The 20762-nt window shown below is 49.8% G+C and overlaps 1 protein-coding gene across 2 annotated transcripts in view; it reads left to right on the plus strand.

The window, feature by feature from the left end:
• LOC119952869 (myosin phosphatase Rho interacting protein) overlaps positions 1-20762 on the plus strand; it is a 626433-nt gene that overhangs the window by 545146 nt on the left and 60525 nt on the right. For both annotated transcript variants that reach the window (XM_038776448.1, XM_038776447.1), the window contains exon 18: positions 18029-18146. In XM_038776448.1, the coding sequence (XP_038632376.1) occupies positions 18029-18146 (118 nt within the window). The remainder of the gene's footprint in view (positions 1-18028; positions 18147-20762) is intronic.

Below are 20762 nucleotides of genomic sequence, written 5' to 3' on the forward strand. Positions count from 1 at the left end.
TCCTCCCACAGTCCAAAGACGTGCAGGTTAGGTGGTTTGGCCATGCTAAATTACCCTTGGTATCCTAATGCGTTCAGGAGGGGTTATTGGGTTATGGGATAGGGTAGAAGTGGGTCGGTGCAGACTAGATGGGCCGAATGGCCTCCTTCTGCACTGTATGTTCTATGTAATCTATGTGAACACTAGTTGAAACATCTCGGCCAATTTCCATGTAGTATGTTAATGGGACATCCGAGGAGCTCCCCAGCACATCTTCCGGGGTACAACGATCCAGAGACCAAAAGATCTGGGCCAGTGTTTGAGATTGAGTGTTAATGCAGTCACCTTGTAGAATGTGGTTGGGGAAATACGTGAGCTCTAATTTTTGTAGTTGAGTTGGCCTGAGCATAGCTTTAGCTGTGCTGACAACTTAGGCCATGCTGCACGAAATGTTCAGGCTCTTTAAAATTTGAGTAGACTACAGGCACACGAAGGCTTGCCCAGGGAGCTTTGAATGTACAACTTCTAGCTAGGGAGCATAAAATCTAGTTGTAGCACAACTTTAAAGGGAAAGTTGTAATATGACAAAAGTTAGTTAATTATTCACAATGCTACAGCAGAGGAATGTGGGCAACAGTACGTCTTTTGTAGTTGAAAGTTTAGATGTCCTGCTGCACCAAAGAAGGGTAGCACTACTTTGAACTAAAAGCCACCTCTGACAAAAGTACACGTGGCAGCTGCATGGAGCAATATCTCGAAGTTGATGCAGTCATCCAAATCTCTTGCACTTAACTTCAAAGGAAAACATTGTTTGATCTCTGAAAAAGGTGAAGTTAACTCTTTATTTCGCTAAAATTTATTGAGCCTCAACATACATGGTACAAATCTAAGTATCTGCTGACCCCTTTTTGTTTTGAAGCACTGTGCACAGCTATTGTGTCTTTGAATGTACTTTTCATTGTTCCAGAGGTATACCGCACACTTTAATTGTAGGTGGTGGTGATAGTGGCTAAGGTGCATTATGGAATTAGAACCATGGGTGCAAAGGATGATAATCATCTGCTGCTAACAGGTATCCATCCAATGATCTATCTCCTTCAAATAATGCACCGTACACTTTCATATAATTAAGGAAGTTTCTTTATGGCCAATGACCTGTTTGTTTTATGATGCCGCCTGAACTTAATTAAATGCAGACCTTTCTCTTCATGAAAGCCTTTTGAATTATACATATGCGCCATTTATAATACTCATCCCTCTGGGGAACCTCACTACCAAAACTGTGTCCTGGGCAATTTATGCCACCTTTCCTTGGGAAAAATTATGACGTTCTCAAGATAGATTTATATTACAAAATGCCTAATGTGCATATGTTTACTGGTTTGAAACAAAAACAGTGGCATTGAAGCTTCATTCTGAGGTAATTCTCCCATGAGAATTGCCATCCTTGTTTTTTGACAGTCACTCGCCATCAATTGATATAATTCTTACATCAGCCACAGTGAAATGCTGACCAGGATATTTGCAGGTAGTTATAGTGTTCATGGAAGAATCAGGAAAGCCTTAACAATGCAGAGGAAAGCCATTTGGCCTATCGACCCTCCAAAAGAGCACTCTATCGAGGCTCACTATCCTGTCCTATCCCTGTAACCTACCTCACCTGATATCTTTAGACTGGGAGGAGACCGGAGCCCCCAGAGGAAGCACAGGGAGAATGTGCACAGACAGTGAACCAAAGCCGGGATCGAACCTGGGACCTTAGCGCGTGAGGCAGCAATGCTTGCCACTGTGCTGCCCTCAAAATACCTTTTGAGCATATTACCGTGACACACACAGTTTTCCTTGAATCTGGTGTTCTTATCAAATAATACATCTCACTCAATTTCTTTTCTATTTGATAAGGCCCATTAAATCTTGCTTTTACTAATTCACCTACCATTAGTAATAATACTAATACTTTCTCCCAAATAGCAAAGCTACAAAGTTTTGATTTCCTATCCATCTCTTTTTTCATCACATATTGTGACAACTTAAAATGTTTTCTAGCCAACTCACCAGTTCTAGTTAATACTCTCTAAATTTTGACACAGTGTAACAATGAAGCCTCAAAGCTGACTCGCCAATTTCTCTTTGATCAATTTAAGTGGTCGTCTTTACTCATGACCAAAAATCAATTTGAATGGACTGAATTTAGTTGATTCATTAGGTACATCCCTAATTACAAATAGTGCAAATGGAATTCCTTTATCTCAATCCTCTGGATAATCCTGCTACAGGCCTTCAACATCATCTTTAAAGTTTTAATGCCACCTTTCTAACAGTGGCTAGGATACTGGACAGAAACCCCCATATATTATTTTAATATTGTAAGAGTTAGAGGAAAGGATCGCTCACTCCAGGAGTGATTTTACGCAAAATAATGATTTGCCATATTAAAGCAAAATGTATTAACATCAAACAAGAAAATAGCTTCTAATTATCCCTTAAACAATGCTAATCAATACATTGATACAATAACTCTTAACTGCTTTCTTTCCATTCAAACAACGAAACCATATTTGATCCCAATCCACTTTTAAATACAGTAAGCACTCAGGGATACTTGCTGTATAGAGATATCTTGAATGCTTCACTTTTGAGAAAGAGTTTTCAAGGCTTTTTAAAGAAAGAGACAAGGCATCCTGTCAGAATAATGCAGAATCTCTGGCTGTATTTCTCCATAAACTTTCTCCGTTCACCATCCATCCAAAAACTAACCCTGAAAACACCTGACTGTTTCAACCCCTGGCTCCCATTAACTACATCATCTCGCTAAATTTAATATAATGCCTCTAATGAACTACTCCGCAGCGAACCCTCTTAATATAAATTATAGTCTGTTAGCCTAAACTTTTACAATGCTTTAATTGCACCTCTGGCTCCAAAAGGCCTAGCTGTCTTGCAAACCAGTATTTTGAAAAAGATTACTGCAACAGTCATACACACACTAACCCAGACTTATCCAACATTCATCACGTGCATTGCTGGTTGACTACCCAACATAGCATAGGATAAAATTGAGGTGAAATGCTGAACACAGACACTTCGTAACTGCAACTTGCCTCTTCAAATACCATTATTTGAATATATAGAATCACTTCCAAGAAAAAAAAAAATTTTTTAATAATTTTTATTCAAGTTTTTTAATAACAATAACAAATTTTAACAAATTTTCTTCCCACAATTTAAAACAAACAAGGCGTGTTCCCACACCAAAACAAGAAAAGAACTCTCTTCCCCCCCCCCCCCCCCCCCCCCCAAAATAAATAATAACAAATAGCAATACAAGAAAGAAGGGCCTCACGGTAGCATGGTGGTTAGCATCAATGCTTCACAGCTCCAGGGTCCCAGGTTCGATTCCCGGCTGGGTCACTGTCTGTGTGGAGTCTGCACGTCCTCCCCGTGTGCGCGTGGGTTTCCTCCGGGTGCTCCGGTTTCCTCCCACAGTCCAAAGATGTGCGGGTTAGGTGGATTGGCCATGCTAAATTGTCCGTAGTGTAAGGTTAATGGGGATATTGTTGGGTTACGGGTTACGTGGGTTTAAGTGGGGTGATCATTGTTCGGCACAACATCGAGGGCCGAAGGGCCTGTTCTGTGCTGTACTGTTCTATGTTCTATAACAAACACACCACTGCAAAAACAAACCCCCCCCCCCCCCCCCAACCATCCCCATCTGACCACTCTCTACCCCTTCGCCAGGAAATCGAGAAAGGGCTGCCACCGCCGAAAGAACCCATGTACCGACCCCCTCAGGGCAAATTTCATCCTCTCCAACTTGATGAACCCAGCCATGTCGTTGACCCAGGTCTCCGAAGTCGGGGGCCGCGAATCCCTCCACTGTAACAGAATCCTGCGCCGGGCTACTAGAGACGCATAGGCCAGAATGCCGGCCTCTCTCGCCTCCTGCACTCCCAGCTCCGAAGCTACCCCAAAGATCGCCAGCCCGGCCTGACCCTAGACCCAACCACTTCCGACAAAATCCCCGCCACCCCCTTCCAAAACCCCTCCAGAGCCGGACATGCCCAAAACATATGGGTGTGGTTTGCCGCGCCACCCGAACACCTCCCACGCCTGTCTTCCCCTCCAAAAAACCGGCTCATCGTTGCCCCCGGCATGTGAGCACAGTGCAGTACCTTCAGCTGAATTAGGCTGAGCCGTGCGCAAGAGGAGGAAGAAGTCACCCTCTCCAGGGCGTCCGACCACGTCCCATCCTCAATCTCTTCCCCTAGCTCTTCCTTCCATTTCGCTTTGAGCTCATCTACTGAGGCCGCCTCCTCCTCCTGCATCAGTTGGTAGATAGCCAAGATCTTCCCTTCCCCGACCCACGTCCCTTAAAGCACCCTGTCCTGCACCCCCCTTGGCGGCAGCCGCGGAAACCCCTCCACCTGCCTCTTAACAAAGTCCCTGACCTGCATATGCCTAAAAGCATTCCCAGGGGGGGAGGTTCCACTTCCCCACCAGCTCCTCCAGAGTCCCGAACTTCCCATTCAAGAAGAGATCCCCAAACTGTCTGATGCCTGCCCTGTGCCAACTCCCAAATCCCCCACCCGTTCTCCCTGGCGCAAAACGGTGATTGCCCTGTATCGGGGCCCAAACTGAGGCCTTCACTTCCCCCCTATGCCGCCTCCACTGTCCCCAGATTTTGAGGGGCGCAACCACCACCGGACTTGTGGAGTGCTTTGCCGGGGGGAGTGGAAGTGGGGCCATCACCAAAGCCTCCAGACTCGTACCCGCACAGGACGCTACCTCCAGTCTCTTCCATGCGTCACCCTCCCCTTCCGTCACCCACCTGCGAATCATCGCCATGTTCGCCGCCCAATAATATCCACACAGGTTGGGCAGCGCCAGGCCCCCTACCTCCCTTCTTCACTCCAAAAATACCCTCCTTACTCTCGGGGCATTCCGCGCCCACACAAACCCCAGAAACGACTTATTCACCCTTCTGAAAAAAGCCTTCGGGATCAATATGGGGAGGCACTGGAAAAGAAACAAAAACCTCGGGAGCACCGTCATGTTAACCGACTGGACCCTGCCCGCCACCGAGAGCGGCAGCGCATCCCACCTCCTGAACTCCTCCTCCAACTGCCCCACCAGACGCGAAAAGTTAAGCCTATGCATAGCCCCCCCCAGGTCCTAGCCACATGGACCCCAAGATACCTAAAGCTCCCCTCAGCCCTCCTCAACGGGAGTTCCCCTATCTTCCTCTTCTGACCCCCCGGGTGCAGACAAACAGCTCGCTTTTCCCCACATTGAGCTTATATCCCGAAAAGTCCCCAAACTCCTCGAGTATCCTCAGCACCTCTGGCATCTCCTCAGCCGGGTCCGCGACATACAACAGCAGATCATCTGCATACAGCGACAACCGGTTCTCCCCCCCTCCGCACAATCCCCCTCCAACTCTTCGAGTCCCTCAGCGCCGTGGCCAGGGGCTCAATTGCCAACGCGAAGAGCAGGGCAGACAAGGGGCACCCCTGCCTCGTCCCTCTGAAAAGCCGAAAGTCCTCTGACCTCCTCCCATTCGTCACCACACTCGCCACCGGGGAGCTGTACAGCAACCTCACCCAGCTAATGAACCCCTCACCAAACCTCCGCAACACCTGCCGCAGGTAACTCCACTCCATCCTATCAAAAGCTTTCTCCGCATCCATGGGCGCCACATTTCTGACTCCCCAGCCACCGGCACCATCATCATAACATTCAGGAGCCTCCGCACGTTGGCATTCAACTGTCTCCCCTTTACAAACCCCGTTTGGTCCTCATGGATCACCGTCGGGTCCACATCCTCCACCCTCCTGGACAGCACCTTTGCCAACAACTTGACATCTACATTAAGGAGCGCGATTGGCCTATAAGACCCACACTGAAGGGGGTCCTTGTCCCGCTTCAGGAGCAAAGTGATAATTGCCCTGGACATCGTCGGGGGCAGAGCCCCCGCACCCTCCCCGGCCTCATTCAGGGTCCTCACCAGTAGCTGGCCCAGGAAATCTGAAAATTTCTTGTAAAATTCCACCGGGAACCTGTCGGGCCCCGGCACTTTCCCTGTCTGCATGCTTCTCAACGCCTCCACCAGCTCCTCCAACTCAATTGGGGCCACCAAACCCTCCACCCGCTCGTCCCCTACTCTTGGGAACTCCAGCTTATCCAAAAGCAGTCCATCCCGCCTGCTTCCCCAGGGGGTACCGCCCGGTACAGCCCCTCATAAAAGGATCTGAACACCCCATTGATGTCATTTCCACCCCGCACTAAGTTCCCACCTGCATCCGTGGCTCCCCCAATTTCTCTAGCTGCCTCCCACTTCCGGAGCTGGTGAGACAACATCCGACTTGCCTTCTCCCCGTACTCCTATACCGTCCCCTGTGTCCTCCTCCACTGCGCCTCCGCCTTCCGGGTGGTTAAAATGTCAAACTCGACTTCCGGTTGCGGCTATGACTAGCTAAGCCGCACATTTGGAAGCTCCTGCAACAAAGGTGTTTTTGGGCCAATTGGAGGGCCCCAACGGCGCTGAAAAAACGAATCCCGGTGGGGGAAGGTCCCCTGAGGAGAACTAGACCGATTTTATGGTCGGTACCCGGAGTGGAGCGGCGAGAAAAACGGCAGCAGCTCCCCAAAAAAAGCGGGGGAAGAAAATCAAAATGGCGGCCGGCGGTGCACCGGAGGAGTGGAAGAAATGGGCGGAGGAGCAGCAGGCCGCTCTCCTCCGTTTTTTCACGGAGATGAAAGTGGAACTCTTAGAGTCCATGAACGCGACGGCCACCAGGTTGGTGGGAGCCCAGGCGATCCAAGAGGCGTCGATTAAAGATCTGCAGCAGGAGATGGCCGCGAGGGAGGAGGAGGCCACAGTCATCGGGGCAAAGGTGGAGGCGCACGAGGCACTCCACATGAAGTGGCAGAGCCGCTTCGAGGAGCTGGACACTCGGATGAGGAGGAAAAATTTGAGGATCCTGGGCCTGGAAGAAGGCCTGGAGGGGTCGGATCTCCCGGGATATGTGGCGGAGATGTTGAGCTCCCTGATGGGGGAAGGGGCCGGTCCGGCGCCCCTGGAATTGGAAGAGGCATACCGGGTCATGGCCAGGAGGCCTAGGGCAAACGAGCCCCCGAGGGTGGTGCTGGTGCGGTTCCAGCGGCTAAGTGATCGAGAGAAAGTCCTGAGGTGGGCTAAAAGGGAGAAAAGCAGCAAGTGGCAGAACTCGACGGTAAGGGTGTACCAGGACTGGAGTGCGGAGGTGGCAAAGCGGCGGGCCCGGTACAACCGGACAAAGGCGGTGCTACACGCGAAAAAGATCAAATTTGGAATGTTGCAACCGGCGCGCTTGTGGGTCACCTACAAGGACCAACATCATTATTTCGAGTCCCCAGAGGAGGCCTGGACCTTTGTACAAGAGGAAAAGTTGGACACGAACTAAAACCTGGGAGCACCGGCGGTCGTAGCCGCCGGGGGACTCTTGATTGTGCAAGTGGCCCTTTTCTTTTTCAGGCCAGGTCGGAACTGGGTAACAGTTTCGTGGAGTGTTTGGGGTGTTTTTTCTCGAACGGTTGACTTTTCTGAATATTTTGAAGGTTTCGAGTTGTTGGGTGTTTCTGTATATTTGTACTGTTGAAATCTCTATTGTGGGTCGTTGGCTTCTTATGGGGTGTTTTTTCCCGTTTCCAATTTCCCTTAGTTATTTACCTCTCTTACCCTTTTTCTTTGGGTGCTTGGGGGGGTTTCTTGGTTCTTTTTTTTTCTTTTCGGGTTATGGTTATCTGCGGTTATGTATACTGTTTGATGGAGGGTGATGGTTGGGCACGCGGTTAGTTGATAGTTAGTTAATTATTTTGTTATTTAAGTATGTAGTTAAGTATTTATGTATTTAGTTGCCATTGGGTATTTGTATTTATATCGTTAAGTTGGGGAGACGGGACGGGGGGGAGCGGGTTGATTATGCGGGTCTTTCTCGGGGGTTTTAAGGGGATCTTTCACGGGCGCAGATGGGGTGAACCGGGAGGAGTCGGAATGTGGCAGGAGCAGCCGGGTCAGCGGAGACCAGCTGACTCTCGGGAGTACGATGTGGGTACATCGCGGCTAGGAGGGGTCCTAGCCAGGGGGGGGGGGGGGGGGGGGGGGAAGGGGGGGGGGACTGGGGGGGGACACCGGGTTGCTGCTAGAAAGACCAGGGACGAGAAGGGGAGAGCCGGGGGGGGGGGGGGGGGGGGGGGCCATCGCTATGGGAAGCGGGTCAGAAAAGAAGGGATGACCCGGGGCGAGCAAGGGACAAGGCATGGCTAATCGACAGGGAGTAGGACGGGTCGCTCTGCGACCCGATTGATCACGTGGAACGTAAGGGGGCTGAATGGGCCGGTCAAAAGATCAAGGGTCTTCTCACACCTGAAGGGACTGAAGGCTGATGTAGCAATGCTGCAGGAGACTCATTGAGGGTAGCAGATCAGGTCCGCCTGAGAAGGGGGTGGGTGGGACAGGTGTTCCACTCAGGCTTGGATATCAAGAACCGGGGGGTGGCGATTTTGGTGGGAAAGAGAGTGTCGTTTGTGGCGGCAGAGGTGGTGGCAGACAAGGAGGGCAGGTACGTGATGGTGAGGGGTAGGCTGCAGGGAGAGAGTGTGGTACTGGTAAATGTGTATGCCCCGAACTGGGACGACGCGGGTTTTATGAGGCGCCTGCTGGGCCTCATCCCGGGACTGGAGGCAGGGGGCCTGATCATGGGAGGGGACTTTAATACGGTGTTAGACCCTGGGCTGGATAGATCGAGTTCCAGGACGAATAGGAGGCCGGCAGCGGCAGAGGTGTTAAGGGGGTTCATGGAGCAGATGGGAGGGGTAGACCCATGGAGATTTGGTAGGCCTAGGGCGAGGGAGTATTCTTTTTTCTCCCACGTCCACAGAGTGTACTCTAGGATCGATTTTTTCGTATTGAACAGGGGGCTGATACCGAGAGTGCAGGACACGGAGTACTCGGCCATTGCGATATCGGACCATGCACCACATTGGGTGGACGTGGACATGGGGGAGGCGCGGGACCAACGCCCGTTGTGGCGCCTGGATGTAGGGCTGTTGGCGGACGAAGAGGTGTGCAGAAGGGTGAGAACGGGCATTGAGAACTATCTGGGTACGAATGACACAGGTGAGGTGCAGGTGGGGACGGTCTGGGAGGCCTTGAAAGCAGTGATTAGAGGAGAGCTGATCTCCATAAGGGCACACAGAGAGAGGAAGGAGAGGCAGGAAAGGGAGAGGCTGGTGGGGGAGCTCCTAGAAGTAGATAGGAAATATGCGGCGGCGCCAGAGGAGGGGCTATTAAGGGAGCGGCGTAGCTTGCAGGCCAGGTTCGACCTACTGACCACTAGGAAGGCGGAAATGCAGTGGAGAAGGGCGCAGGGTGCGGCGTATGAGTACGGGGAAAAGGCGAGCAGGATGCTGGCACACCAGCTTCGTAAGCGAGATGCAGCCAGAGAGATTGGGGGAGTGAGAGAGAGGGGTGGGGATGTAGTGCAGAAGGGGCAAGAGGTGAATAGGGTCTTTAGGGACTTCTATAGGGAATTGTATAGGTCTGAACCGCCGAAGAGGAGAGGGGGAATGAAGAGCTTTCTCGACAAATTGGGGTTCCCAAAGGTACAGGAGGAGCTGGTGGAAGGGTTGGGGGCGCCGATAGAGCTGCAGGAGCTAATTAAAGGGATAGGCCAGATGCAGGCGGGGAAGGCGCCGGGGCCGGATGGGTTCCCGGTGGAGTTTTACAGGAAATTTGTGGACTTGGTGGGTCCAGTGCTGGTGCGAGCCTTCAATGAGGCGCGCGAGGGGGGGGCTCTGCCTCCAACAATGTCGCAGGCCCTGATCTCCTTGATTTTGAAGCGGGACAAGGACCCGGTCCAGTGCGGGTCCTACAGGCCTATCTCCCTCTTAAATGTAGACGCCAAGCTGTTAGCAAAGGTCCTGGCAACCAGGATAGAGGACTGTGTGCCAGGGGTAGTCCATGAAGACCAGACGGGGTTCGTGAAGGGACGCCAACTTAACACAAATGTTCGGAGATTGTTAAATGTGATTATGATGCCAGCAGTGGAAGGGGAGGCGGAGATAGTGGTAGCGCTGGACGCGGAGAAGGCATTTGACAGGGTGGAGTGGGAATACTTGTGGGAGACGTTGGAAAGGTTTGGGTTTGGGGAGGGATTTATCAAGTGGGTAAAACTGCTCTATTCAGCTCCGATGGCAAGTGTGGTAACAAACGGGAGGAGGTCAGAATATTTTGGGCTGCATCGAGGTACTAGGCAGGGATGTCCCCTATCTCCCTTACTCTTTGCATTAGCGATTGAGCCGTTGGCGATGGCACTGAGGGGTTCAGGGGGGTGGAGAGGACTGACAAGGGGAGGGGAGGAACATCGGGTCTCGCTCTATGCGGATGATTTGTTGTTGTATGTGGCAGACCCGGAGGGGGGAATGCCGGAGGTAATGGGGATACTAGCGGAGTTCGGGGACTTTTCGGGATATAAATTAAATCTGGGGAAAAGTGAGGTCTTTGTAATACACCCGGGAGACCAAGGGGAGGGAATTGGGAGGCTCCCCTTCAAAAGAGCAGTTAAAAGTTTTAGGTATTTGGGGGTGCAGGTGGCAAAGAACTGGGGGACCCTACACAAGTTGAACTTTTCCAGACTGGTGGAGCAGATGGAGGAGGAGTTTAAGAGGTGGGACATGGTGCCGCTGTCGCTAGCAGGGAGGGTGCAGTCAGTTAAAATGACGGTCCTCCCGAGGTTCTTGTTTTTGTTCCAGTGTCTGCCCATCTTCCTCCCCAGGGCCTTTTTCAAGAAGGTAACGAGTAGTATCATGGGGTATGTGTGGGCACATGGCACCCCGAGAGTTAGAAGGGTCTTTTTGGAGCGGAGTAGGGATAGTGGAGGGCTGGCGTTACCCAACCTTTCCGGATATTACTGGGCGGCAAATGCATCGATGGTACGAAAGTGGATGATGGAAGGGGAGGGGGCAGCCTGGAAGCGCATGGAGAGGGCGTCCTGCGGCAACATAAGCTTAGGGGCACTGGTAACGGCACCATGGCCGCTCCCTCCCACGAGGTATACCACGAGCCCGGTGGTGGCGGCCACCCTCAAGATCTGGGGGCAGTGGAGGCGACACAGGGGGGAAGTGGGAGGTCTGATAGGGGCACCACTAAGAGGGAACCACAGATTTGCGCCGGGAAACACAGGAGGGGGATTCCAGAGCTGGCAGAGGGCGGGTATTAGACAACTGAGGGACTTGTTTATAGAGGGGAGGTTTGCGAGCCTGGGAGAGCTGGAGGAGAAATTTGGGCTCCCCCCGGGGAACACGTTCAGGTACCTCCAAGTGAAGGCATTTGCCAGACGACAGGTAGCGGGGTTCCCCGCGCTCCCCGACAGGGGGGTGAGTGATAGGGTGCTATCAGGGGTCTGGGTCGGGGAGGGGAAGATCTCGGACATCTATAAGATTATGCAGGAGGTGGAGGAGGTACCAGTAGAGGAGCTGAAAGATAAGTGGGAGTTAGAGCTGGGGGAACAGATAGAGGACGGGACATGGGCAGACGCCCTGGAGAGGGTTAACTCGTCGTCGTCATGTGCGCGACTAAGTCTCATTCAATTTAAGGTACTGCATAGAGCCCACATGACGGGGACAAGGATGAGTCGGTTTTTCGGGGGTGAAGACAGGTGTATTAGATGTTCGGGAAGCCCTGCGAATCATGCACATATGTTTTGGGCATGTCCGGCACTGGAGGAGTTCTGGAAGGGGGTGGCAGGGACGGTGTCGAGAGTGGTGGGGTCCAGGGTCAAGCCAGGATGGGGACTTGCGATCTTCGGGGTTGGGGTGGAACCGGGGGTACAGGAGGCGAGGGAGGCTGGAATATTAGCCTTTGCGTCCTTGGTGGCTCGGAGGAGGATCCTGATTCAGTGGAGGGACGAAAGGCCTCCGAGTGTTAACACCTGGTTAAAACGACATGGCAAACTTCATCCAATTGGAAAGGATCAAATTCGCCCTGAGAGGGTCGGTGCAGGGGTTTTCCAGGCGATGGCAACCCTTCCTAGACCTCTTGGATCAGAGATAGAAACTGAGGCCATGACAGCAGCAACCCGGGAGGGGAGGGCGGGAGGGGGGGGGGGGGGGGGGGGAGAGGGGAAAACGACGAAGGAAGTACGGTAGCGGCGGTGGCACGGGCAAGGCCTGCCCGAGGACGCTGCTAGAAATGATAAGTTGGTCTGACTGTCGGTTCGCCGGCGGGGGGGGGGGGGGGGGATGCGCGGGTAGGGGGGGGGGGGGGATTCTTTTTCTTTTTCTTGTTAAGTAGGGGGGTTTGACTTTGTTTTGTTATAATTTAAATGTAAATGTAGGGGGGGTTAAAATGTTTGTATTTTGAAAAATTCAATAAAAATTATTTTAAAAAAAAAAAAATGTCAAACTCCGCCTGGAGACTGCGCCGCTCCCTCCGAAGCCCCTCCTCCAGGGTGTCTGCATATCTCCTATCCACCCTGACCATCTCCCCCACAGCCTCTCCCTCTTGACCCTCTTCCCCCCCTCTCCCTGTGCGCCCGAATAGATATCAGCTCCCCTCTAACTACTGCATTTAGCGCTTCCCAAACCATCCCAGCCTGCACCTCCCCGTTGTCATTGGTTTCCAGATATCCCTCTATACACCTACGGATCCGCCCGCACACTTCCTCCTCTGCCAAAAGCCCCACATCCAACCTCCACAGCGGGCGCTGATCCTTCCCCTCCCCCAGCTCCAGGTTCCACCAAATGTGGAGCATGATCAGAAATGGCTATCGCCGAATACTCCGCCCCCACCACTCTCGGGATCAGCGCCCTGCTAAGCACGAAAAAGTCAATCCGGGAGTATGCCTCATGAACATGGGAGAAAAAGGAGAACTCCCTACCCCCCCGGCTTCAAAAACCTCCAAGGGTCCACCCCTCCCATCTGATCCATGAACCCCCTCAGCACCGAGGCCGCTGCCAGCCTCCTGCCCGTCCTAGACTTCGAGTGGTCCAGAGCCGGATCCAGCACAGTGTTAAAGTCCCCACCCAGAATCAATCCCCCTGTCTCCAGGTCCAGGATCAGGCCCAGCATACGCCGCATGAAGCCCGCACCATCCCAGTTGGGGGCATAAACATTAACCAAGACCACCCGCTCCCCCTGAAGTCTCCCACTCACCATCACATATCCGCCTGCACTATCCGCCACCACTTTGGACGTGACGAACGACAGGCTCTTACCCACCAGAATTGCCACCCCACGGTTCTTTACATCAAGCCCCGAGTGAAACACCTGTCCCACCCAACATTTTCTTAGCCTCACCTGATCCGTAACCTTGAAGTGCGTCTGCTGGAGCATAGCCACATCTGCTCCCAGCCCCCTCAAGTGAGCCAAGACCCGGGATCGCTTCACCGGACCATTCAGCCCCCTCGCGTCCCATGTGACCAAACGGACCCGAGGGCCGTCCTCTTCCCTCTACGTCGATCAGCCATAGCCCTTCCTCAAGCCACCACGTCCCCAGGGAACCCCCTAAGCCCACTCCCCACGGTGGCAAACCCCCCCTCCCAACCCCCCCTTCACCATCCATTCCCTCACAGTCCCCGCAGCAACAACCCGGCACCGCCCCCAATTCGGACACATGACCCATCGGGACCCCAAACTACTCCCCAAACCACCAGTGGAAAAAACAAAAAAAAGCACCACAATAAAGAACCCAAATAACCATAACTAAAATAGCGAAAACAAACAGGAAACAACCATCAGCAAACACAGCCAATATAGGCGAAAGGATACCTAAGAGGGCAAAGCTTCCAAACAAAGTACATTTCCCCTCAGTCCGCATCCAAGTTCTCAGCCTGGACAAAAGCCCAAGGCCTCCTCCGGAGAGTCAAAATAGAGCTAGTGGTCCTTGTACGTGACCCAGAGGCGAGCCGGCTTCACCCCCTTCCTCTGGAGCACTCCCTTTGCACGATTGAAGCCGGCTCTTCTCCTCGCCACCTCCGCGCTCCAGTCCTGAAAAATCTGAACGTCCGTTTTCTCCCACTTGCTGCTCCTGTCTTTCGCCCACCTCAACACGCACTCCCGGTCAACCAAGCGGTGGAAACGGACCAGCACCACCCTGGGCGGTTCGTTCGGCCTGGACTTCCACTGCAGCACTCGATGGGTGCCTTCCAGCTCCAGGGAACCACGAAACGACCCCGCACCCATCAGCGAGTTTAACATTAGGACCACATAGGCCGCCAAATCCGAACCTTCCAGCCCTCCGAGAGGCCCAAAATCCGTAGATTCTTCCGGCGGGAGCGGTTCTCCATCTCCTCCATCCTCGCCTGCCATTTCTTGTGCAGTGCCTCGTGCGTCTCCACTTTCACTGCCAGGCCCAAAAGCTCATCTTCATTCTCCGAAGCCTTGTGCCGCAGCTCCCGAATCTCCACGGCCTGAGCCGTCTGAGTCACCACCAGCTTGTCCAGCGAGGCCTTAAACGGCTCCAAAATCTCGGCTTTGAGCTCCTTCAAGGAGCGCTGAAGCAGCTCCTGCTGCTCCCGCGCCCACTGCTGCCACGCTGCTGCTGCTTCCCCGCCTGCCGCCATCTTGCTTTTTCTGCCTCTTGCCTTTCTCTGTGGTAATGCCGACTTCTGGACCGCTCCACTGCGAGTCCAGTCCATCCACCGGCTGCTGTGCACACTGGCTGTGTTTCCCCCCGGGGGAAAGTCGAAACAGCGCCGTTGTGGGCTCTTAAAAGAGCCTGAAATTCCCAAAAAAGCGGGAGCTGCCGAACATGCGGCTTAGCTCCGCATTGCCGCCACCGGAAGCATCCAGTTGCAAGAAAATTAATGAACAGTTCATTATCATCATTATCCACTGTGTAATCAATAAAGGGCGATAGCAGAACCTTATTATGAATATTCAATTTTTTTTGTCCTCATGAACTCTTTGGATATAAGCCACTTAGCCTCATAGATCACTTATGAAATTTAACTAAATGTTTTCATTTATTTGCACACATCGTTAGTTATTGGCACCAACAGACTGATGTTTATTTGTAGGATTTATATACCAAAGTGTGCATCACTTCTTTCCAAATCTCCAGGCCCACAGAACCAAACAAATTAAAGCAGCAAAATAGAATAAAAGTTGCCTGGACATTTTGGGGACCATATTGCTTTGGCTTGTATATGCTTTGCAGAGTTGATATTAGAAGGGGGCTGGAAATATTTTCAACTAACAAACTACAGCTATAATGGCATAAACGAGCAGTGTTTTTCTATTTATGCAGCTATAGCCATAATAAAAGATGCTGCTGATCTGATGTAAAACAAAACAGCAACAATGCTTTTTTTCCCTTCAAATGCAAATTAATACAGTATTTTAATGCAACAAAAGCAAAGCTTTGCTGATAAAATGATTTGTCGGCAGCTTTCTGAACACATGCTGTAGAGTCGGGCATTACATCTACAAGGTATTACATCTACAAGGTCCATGTGATTACATTTAGAGTTGTGGGAAACTGAATGAACTTGGCTTTTGTTGAAAAGCCTGACTGTAGCAAGGCAAAACAACAATCCACATAGAAACTGCATTGTGCAGATGCAATTAAAGAAAAAAACTCCGCCCCCCCCCCCCCCCCCCCCCCCCAACAAGCTTCAAACGGGCCTTTGGCGCCCATGTTCATGACGGCAGCGACCAGGTGTGGTTGCTGCCGTTGTGAAACGGTCGCAAATGGCAGGCCGCTCAGCCCATCCGGGTCGGAGAGTCGCCGTGAAAAACGGCGAGCGGCGATTCTTCCGAGTGGGAGAATCGTGGGGGGCGTGAAATTAGTCGCCCGGCCCTCGCGCGATTCTCCCACCCGGCGTGGGGAGCGGAGAATCACGCCCTTTAGATCAGCTTCTACAACTGCGTATTATGGCAAAATGCTTAAAACCAAGGTTAACTTTTAAATATTTAATTGATTAATCACTCATTTTTTCAATTGCCTTGCTACACTAAATCTCATATATTACTCTTGCCACAGCTTAAACAAATACTTTTTTGGTTTAAGAAATCTCATTTAGGGCAGCACGGTGGCACAGTGGTTAGCATTGCTGCCTACGGCGCTGAGGACCCGGGTTCGAATCCCGGTCCTGGATCACTGTCCGTGAGGAGTTTGCACGTTCTCCCCGTGTCTGCGTGGGTTTCACCCCCACAACCCAAAAGATGTGCAGGATAGGTGGATTGGCCACGCTAAATTGCCCCTTAATTGGAAAAAATAATTGGGTACTCTAAATTTATTTTTTTTTAAAGAAAAAAACTAAGTACTATTTTTTTTTAATATAGCATTATGAGCACTAAAGTCATCATTCATTTGAAGGAACTTGTCATGGATCATTGTCATGGATCCCATTAGAAACGTTATCATGGGGAATGGGTGAGTTCAGTTCTCCATGAGATGTAGTTTGCTGGAACCCATGGAACTATAATGATGAGGTATAGCTGCAGATTTGGAACTCTGTCTTAGTTTTGAAAAAGCAATGCTGAGTTTAGTGCCAATAAAGTTCAGCCATTTGGCTTAGATTCTGTAACCACATTTCCCTGGTGATCTTTCAGCATAGTAACCTCCATGGAAATAATTTCCTCTCGTCTTTATGTGCTGTGACATAAACAAATGTGGGAAGATTTCACCAGTGAAATCATAAATGAAACACATTTCTTTACCCCCACAGATCTTTTTTTTTTCTGGTCCTTCAAAATTAATTTTGTAAAACATGCTGACACTTTCCTTTTAAATAACATTTACAAAATTAAATTTCAAGGAAAAGCTATTTTTCAAGTGCTTGTTTTGTTCCTCAGTGAAGCTATACTACATCAGTGTTTAATTTAACTAAAAATATGCCTTTTCACATTGGGGCATAAGTGAGGTCAGATTGAAATCAATCCTGTTGAACAGGCATGCATTTTACACTAAATGCTCTGTTTTAGGAAATCCTTGGCATCTCTGTTTTTACAGCTGGCATGATGATTTGTCCTGTGGCATGTAGGTATTTGGAAAAAAAGGTTGCCTTTCATTCATTGAATTTACTTGTCTTTGCTCTGCAGTTTGTTAATTACTATGCTAAAACCTTAAAGCAGTCAACTCTTCTTGAAGATTAAACAAGTGAGTCCATCCTGTTTGACCTACACATGGGACCTGTTACCAGTAAACACTAGAGACATGAGAGGGAAATGAACAAAAGTCCTGTGGATGTGGGAAATGGGTAGAAGCACAGATGTTTCTTATAACTGGTTGTATTTACCATGTTTCCATTGGGTGTGGAACATATTGGTGTGTATGTGTAGGTGATTGTACATTGACCTTGTACTGTTAGTATCAGTACACACTGCTTTTGCCAATAGTAGCATATAAATAAGGAAACTTCTGCAACTTGAAAGGCACTATTAATCCTAGTTTTCAAGAGTATTGTGCATGAATAACAGAAACAAAATGTAAGTGCCCCTTTCCCTTCAACAGGAATATTCAAAATGCTGGTAAACCCTGAAAAGATGCATGGACATTTCTGGTCTCCTTTAGACATGACAGCAAAGTAAGAATGCAATGTCACTTGCCTCATTCTCTCGCGAGGACTTGAAAACTGAAATTCCTTGTCCCATAAGTCATGCCTTCATCTACAGCCTACAGATTTGCCAAACATGAGCTTTGCTGTGCCTTTTCTACTACTTGTCAATCTTGGATGTCACCTAGACTGGTGATGTAGGGATTTATAATACTCTAAGCAAAAGAATGGACGTGGAGACCATTGGTGTAAGTCTGGCATTTGAAAAGTTGAGTGGCTAGGTTGAAGAAGCCTTGAGCACTCATTTCTTTCACTTCTCCTCCTACAGATAAGACACTCAGTCCACTTGCACAAGTCGGGAGAATCTGCATGAACTCTCTGATTTTGGGGCTTCTTGATGTGAATTGCTGCCACCTGGTGGGAAAGGCAGTGATTATTTGTTATTTTCTCTTGCACTTATCTGCTTGTGGTTTTGAAATTGGTGTTTCTGATTTTTTTTTTGTTTTAAAAGCTATTGAAGCGATGAAGAATGCACATCGTCTGGAACTTGACCGTGAACTGGAAAGGATACGAAAATCGCAAAGCAGCAACGTAAATGCAGATCTTGATGAAATATGCAAACAACACGAGTAAGTAGAAGATAAATGGGCTTGACTGGGTCAGCCTTAGCTCAGATCTTTGGCTGAGTCATTTCTCTCTTGGTTAACCCTACATGTTCATTTTATTGCAGTAAACATCTGTGATTAATGCATTAATATTTCCTTTGTAATGGACATTAAAAGCGAGAAGTAATACCGTATTTTAAAAATAATATAAAAAGTAATATTTTTTTAAAATCTCAAATACTTACAAAATTCCACCAGCATGATGTGGAAAGCACAATCTGGTAAGTATTCAGGTGGTGCAGGAGAGTCTGCTGATCCAGGTGCTGTCCAGCTGTGAGGCAGACAGTGTGCATATGGTTCTATTAGTAGTCCATTAGTTGAGACGAAGCATTGCAGTTTCAAGAATTGATCTGGTTACAAAGTTGTCAATCTGCAGAAATTGACTTTTGAAACAGTGATGGCTGTTTTTTTTAAAAAACTTGCCTTCCACCTCCAAAATAGAGATCGGTGTACAATACTTGAAGAGTAACAGAAAAGGAAAGCTTGCCAACTTCTAAATTGAAGGGGAATATGTAGTTCAGAGTAGAGCAAGATTTAACATGTAGAGATGGAATAAGAGAAAGGGCAACAAGTTGGTTGCAGATAAAGTGATTCACGGTTTCTCTTTTTAAATTATTTTACTTGAGTTTGTGATAGTTACAGGAATAAATTCATTCCTGACATAAAAATTGTTTTTTATTTCAACTGATTTGCTGGCATAACAGCTGACAAAACTGTCAGGATGTTCAATATTTTTTTTTAGATGATTAGATCTGTAATAAAACAACATTGAAATTGGTGTGCTAATTAGATCAATTCCTGTAGATTGTATAGGTCAACTTAGTGTATAATGCAAACATATTTTCAGTGCCTGTTTAGACTTATAAGTTGACCCTGCCCCCCACTTTTCAGCAAATATATGCATGTTACAGCTAAACTTGCAGCAGGAGTCAATTTTGCAGCTCAGTTGCATTTGAGGGTATAGTTTGTTTTGTATTATTTTGTATTCATTAAAACATTTCAATAAAAATATTTTTTTTAAATACATGTTTTAGGGTTATACTCACTTCATAAGTTAGCACATGGGATCAAGCTGGCAAATGGACTGCATAGTAATCAATGAACAAACGCTTATGTTACTGCTGAAGACCAAAATCGCTCAGAGACTACCAAAAGACCTCAATGGCAAAATTATCAGTTTCTGGTGATTCACCATCTGACAGCAGTAAAAACAAGAGTACCTATTATGTCACGTCGGCAAATTAGATGAAATTTTGATTTGCCAGCAACCAAACTGTGAAATGGAAAGGTGTGAAAACACTAGATATGAGAAGCCCAGATTCACAGTGGGACCTTCCTATATGGCCTGTGGAACCTAAAGCCTGTGGTAATTTCCAAATGGAAAATTATGTTGAAAATAGAGGTCTCAACTAGGGTTTTTGTATGGCCATAACAGCGGTTAGATGAATCGGTGAAGTTGCGGATTGATAATATTGGGGAATAGGTATCCCAGTGACCTGTGCAAAGAACACAGTTTATCAGTGTGGGACATGTTCAGATATCATATAACTGGTTATCCAAGGGGGTCTAAGGTCAGCAGTCCTTAATGCATGCTTCAACAACCCATTCAGGGATCCTGTTCATGCCAAATGCAATACGTAGGTAGATGGTTGGCAGAGGACAGACCTTCATGAAAGAATGGAAATATGCATGCTGCCCTGCTTGACTTTTTTAGTGTGCATTGTCATCAAATTATGGAATGCAATTGATGCGCGAACTATCAGATCATTCGCAAAAACTGTGAAATATCCAATTCAATGGATAAAGAGGAAGGTGATTTGTTGTGGAGAGAAGAATATGGCACCAAAAGTGCCACATCTGGGGCGGGCCGAACCCCTGTCAGGTCGGAGAATCGCCCGGGGCCAGTGTCAATCCCGCCCCTGCCGTGTCCCAAATTCTCCGCCACCAGAGATTCGGCGGGGGCGGGAATTGCGCCGTGCCGGTCGACGGGCCCCCCGTGGCGATTCTCCGGCCCGCGATGGCCCAAAGTCCCGCCGCTGTCAAGCCTCTCCTGCGGTCGGGCGCCGGGATCCTGGGAGGGTCGCGAGGCGATCTGACCCCGGGGGGTGCCCCCACAGTGGCCTGGCCCGCGATCGGGGCCTACCGATCTGCGGGCGAGTCTGTGCCGTGGGGGCACTCTTTTTCTTCCGCCTTGGCCATGGTATGGCGGAGGCGGATGAGACCCCCTCCCCTGCGCATGTGCCGGGATGACGTCAGCAGCCACTGACGCTCCAGCGCATGCGTGGACTTGACGCCGGCCGGCGAAGTCCTTTCGACCCCGGCTGGCGTGGCGCCAAAGGCCGTTCACGCCAGCCGGCGGAGCGGGAACCACTCTGGCGCAGGCCTAGCCCCTCAATGTGAGACTTGGCCCCGAAAGGTGCGGAGACTTCCGCACCTTTGGGGCGGCCCGACGCCGGAGTGGTTCACACCACTTCAACAAGCCGGGACCCCCTCGCCCCGCCGGGTAGGGGAGAATCCCGGCCCTGATCTGGAATGGGATCCTTACAACGATGCTGTAATCAAAATGACTTGGGATCAGCT

This window comes from Scyliorhinus canicula, chromosome 18 (genome assembly GCF_902713615.1).
Source record: "Scyliorhinus canicula chromosome 18, sScyCan1.1, whole genome shotgun sequence".
NCBI lineage: Eukaryota > Metazoa > Chordata > Chondrichthyes > Carcharhiniformes > Scyliorhinidae > Scyliorhinus > Scyliorhinus canicula.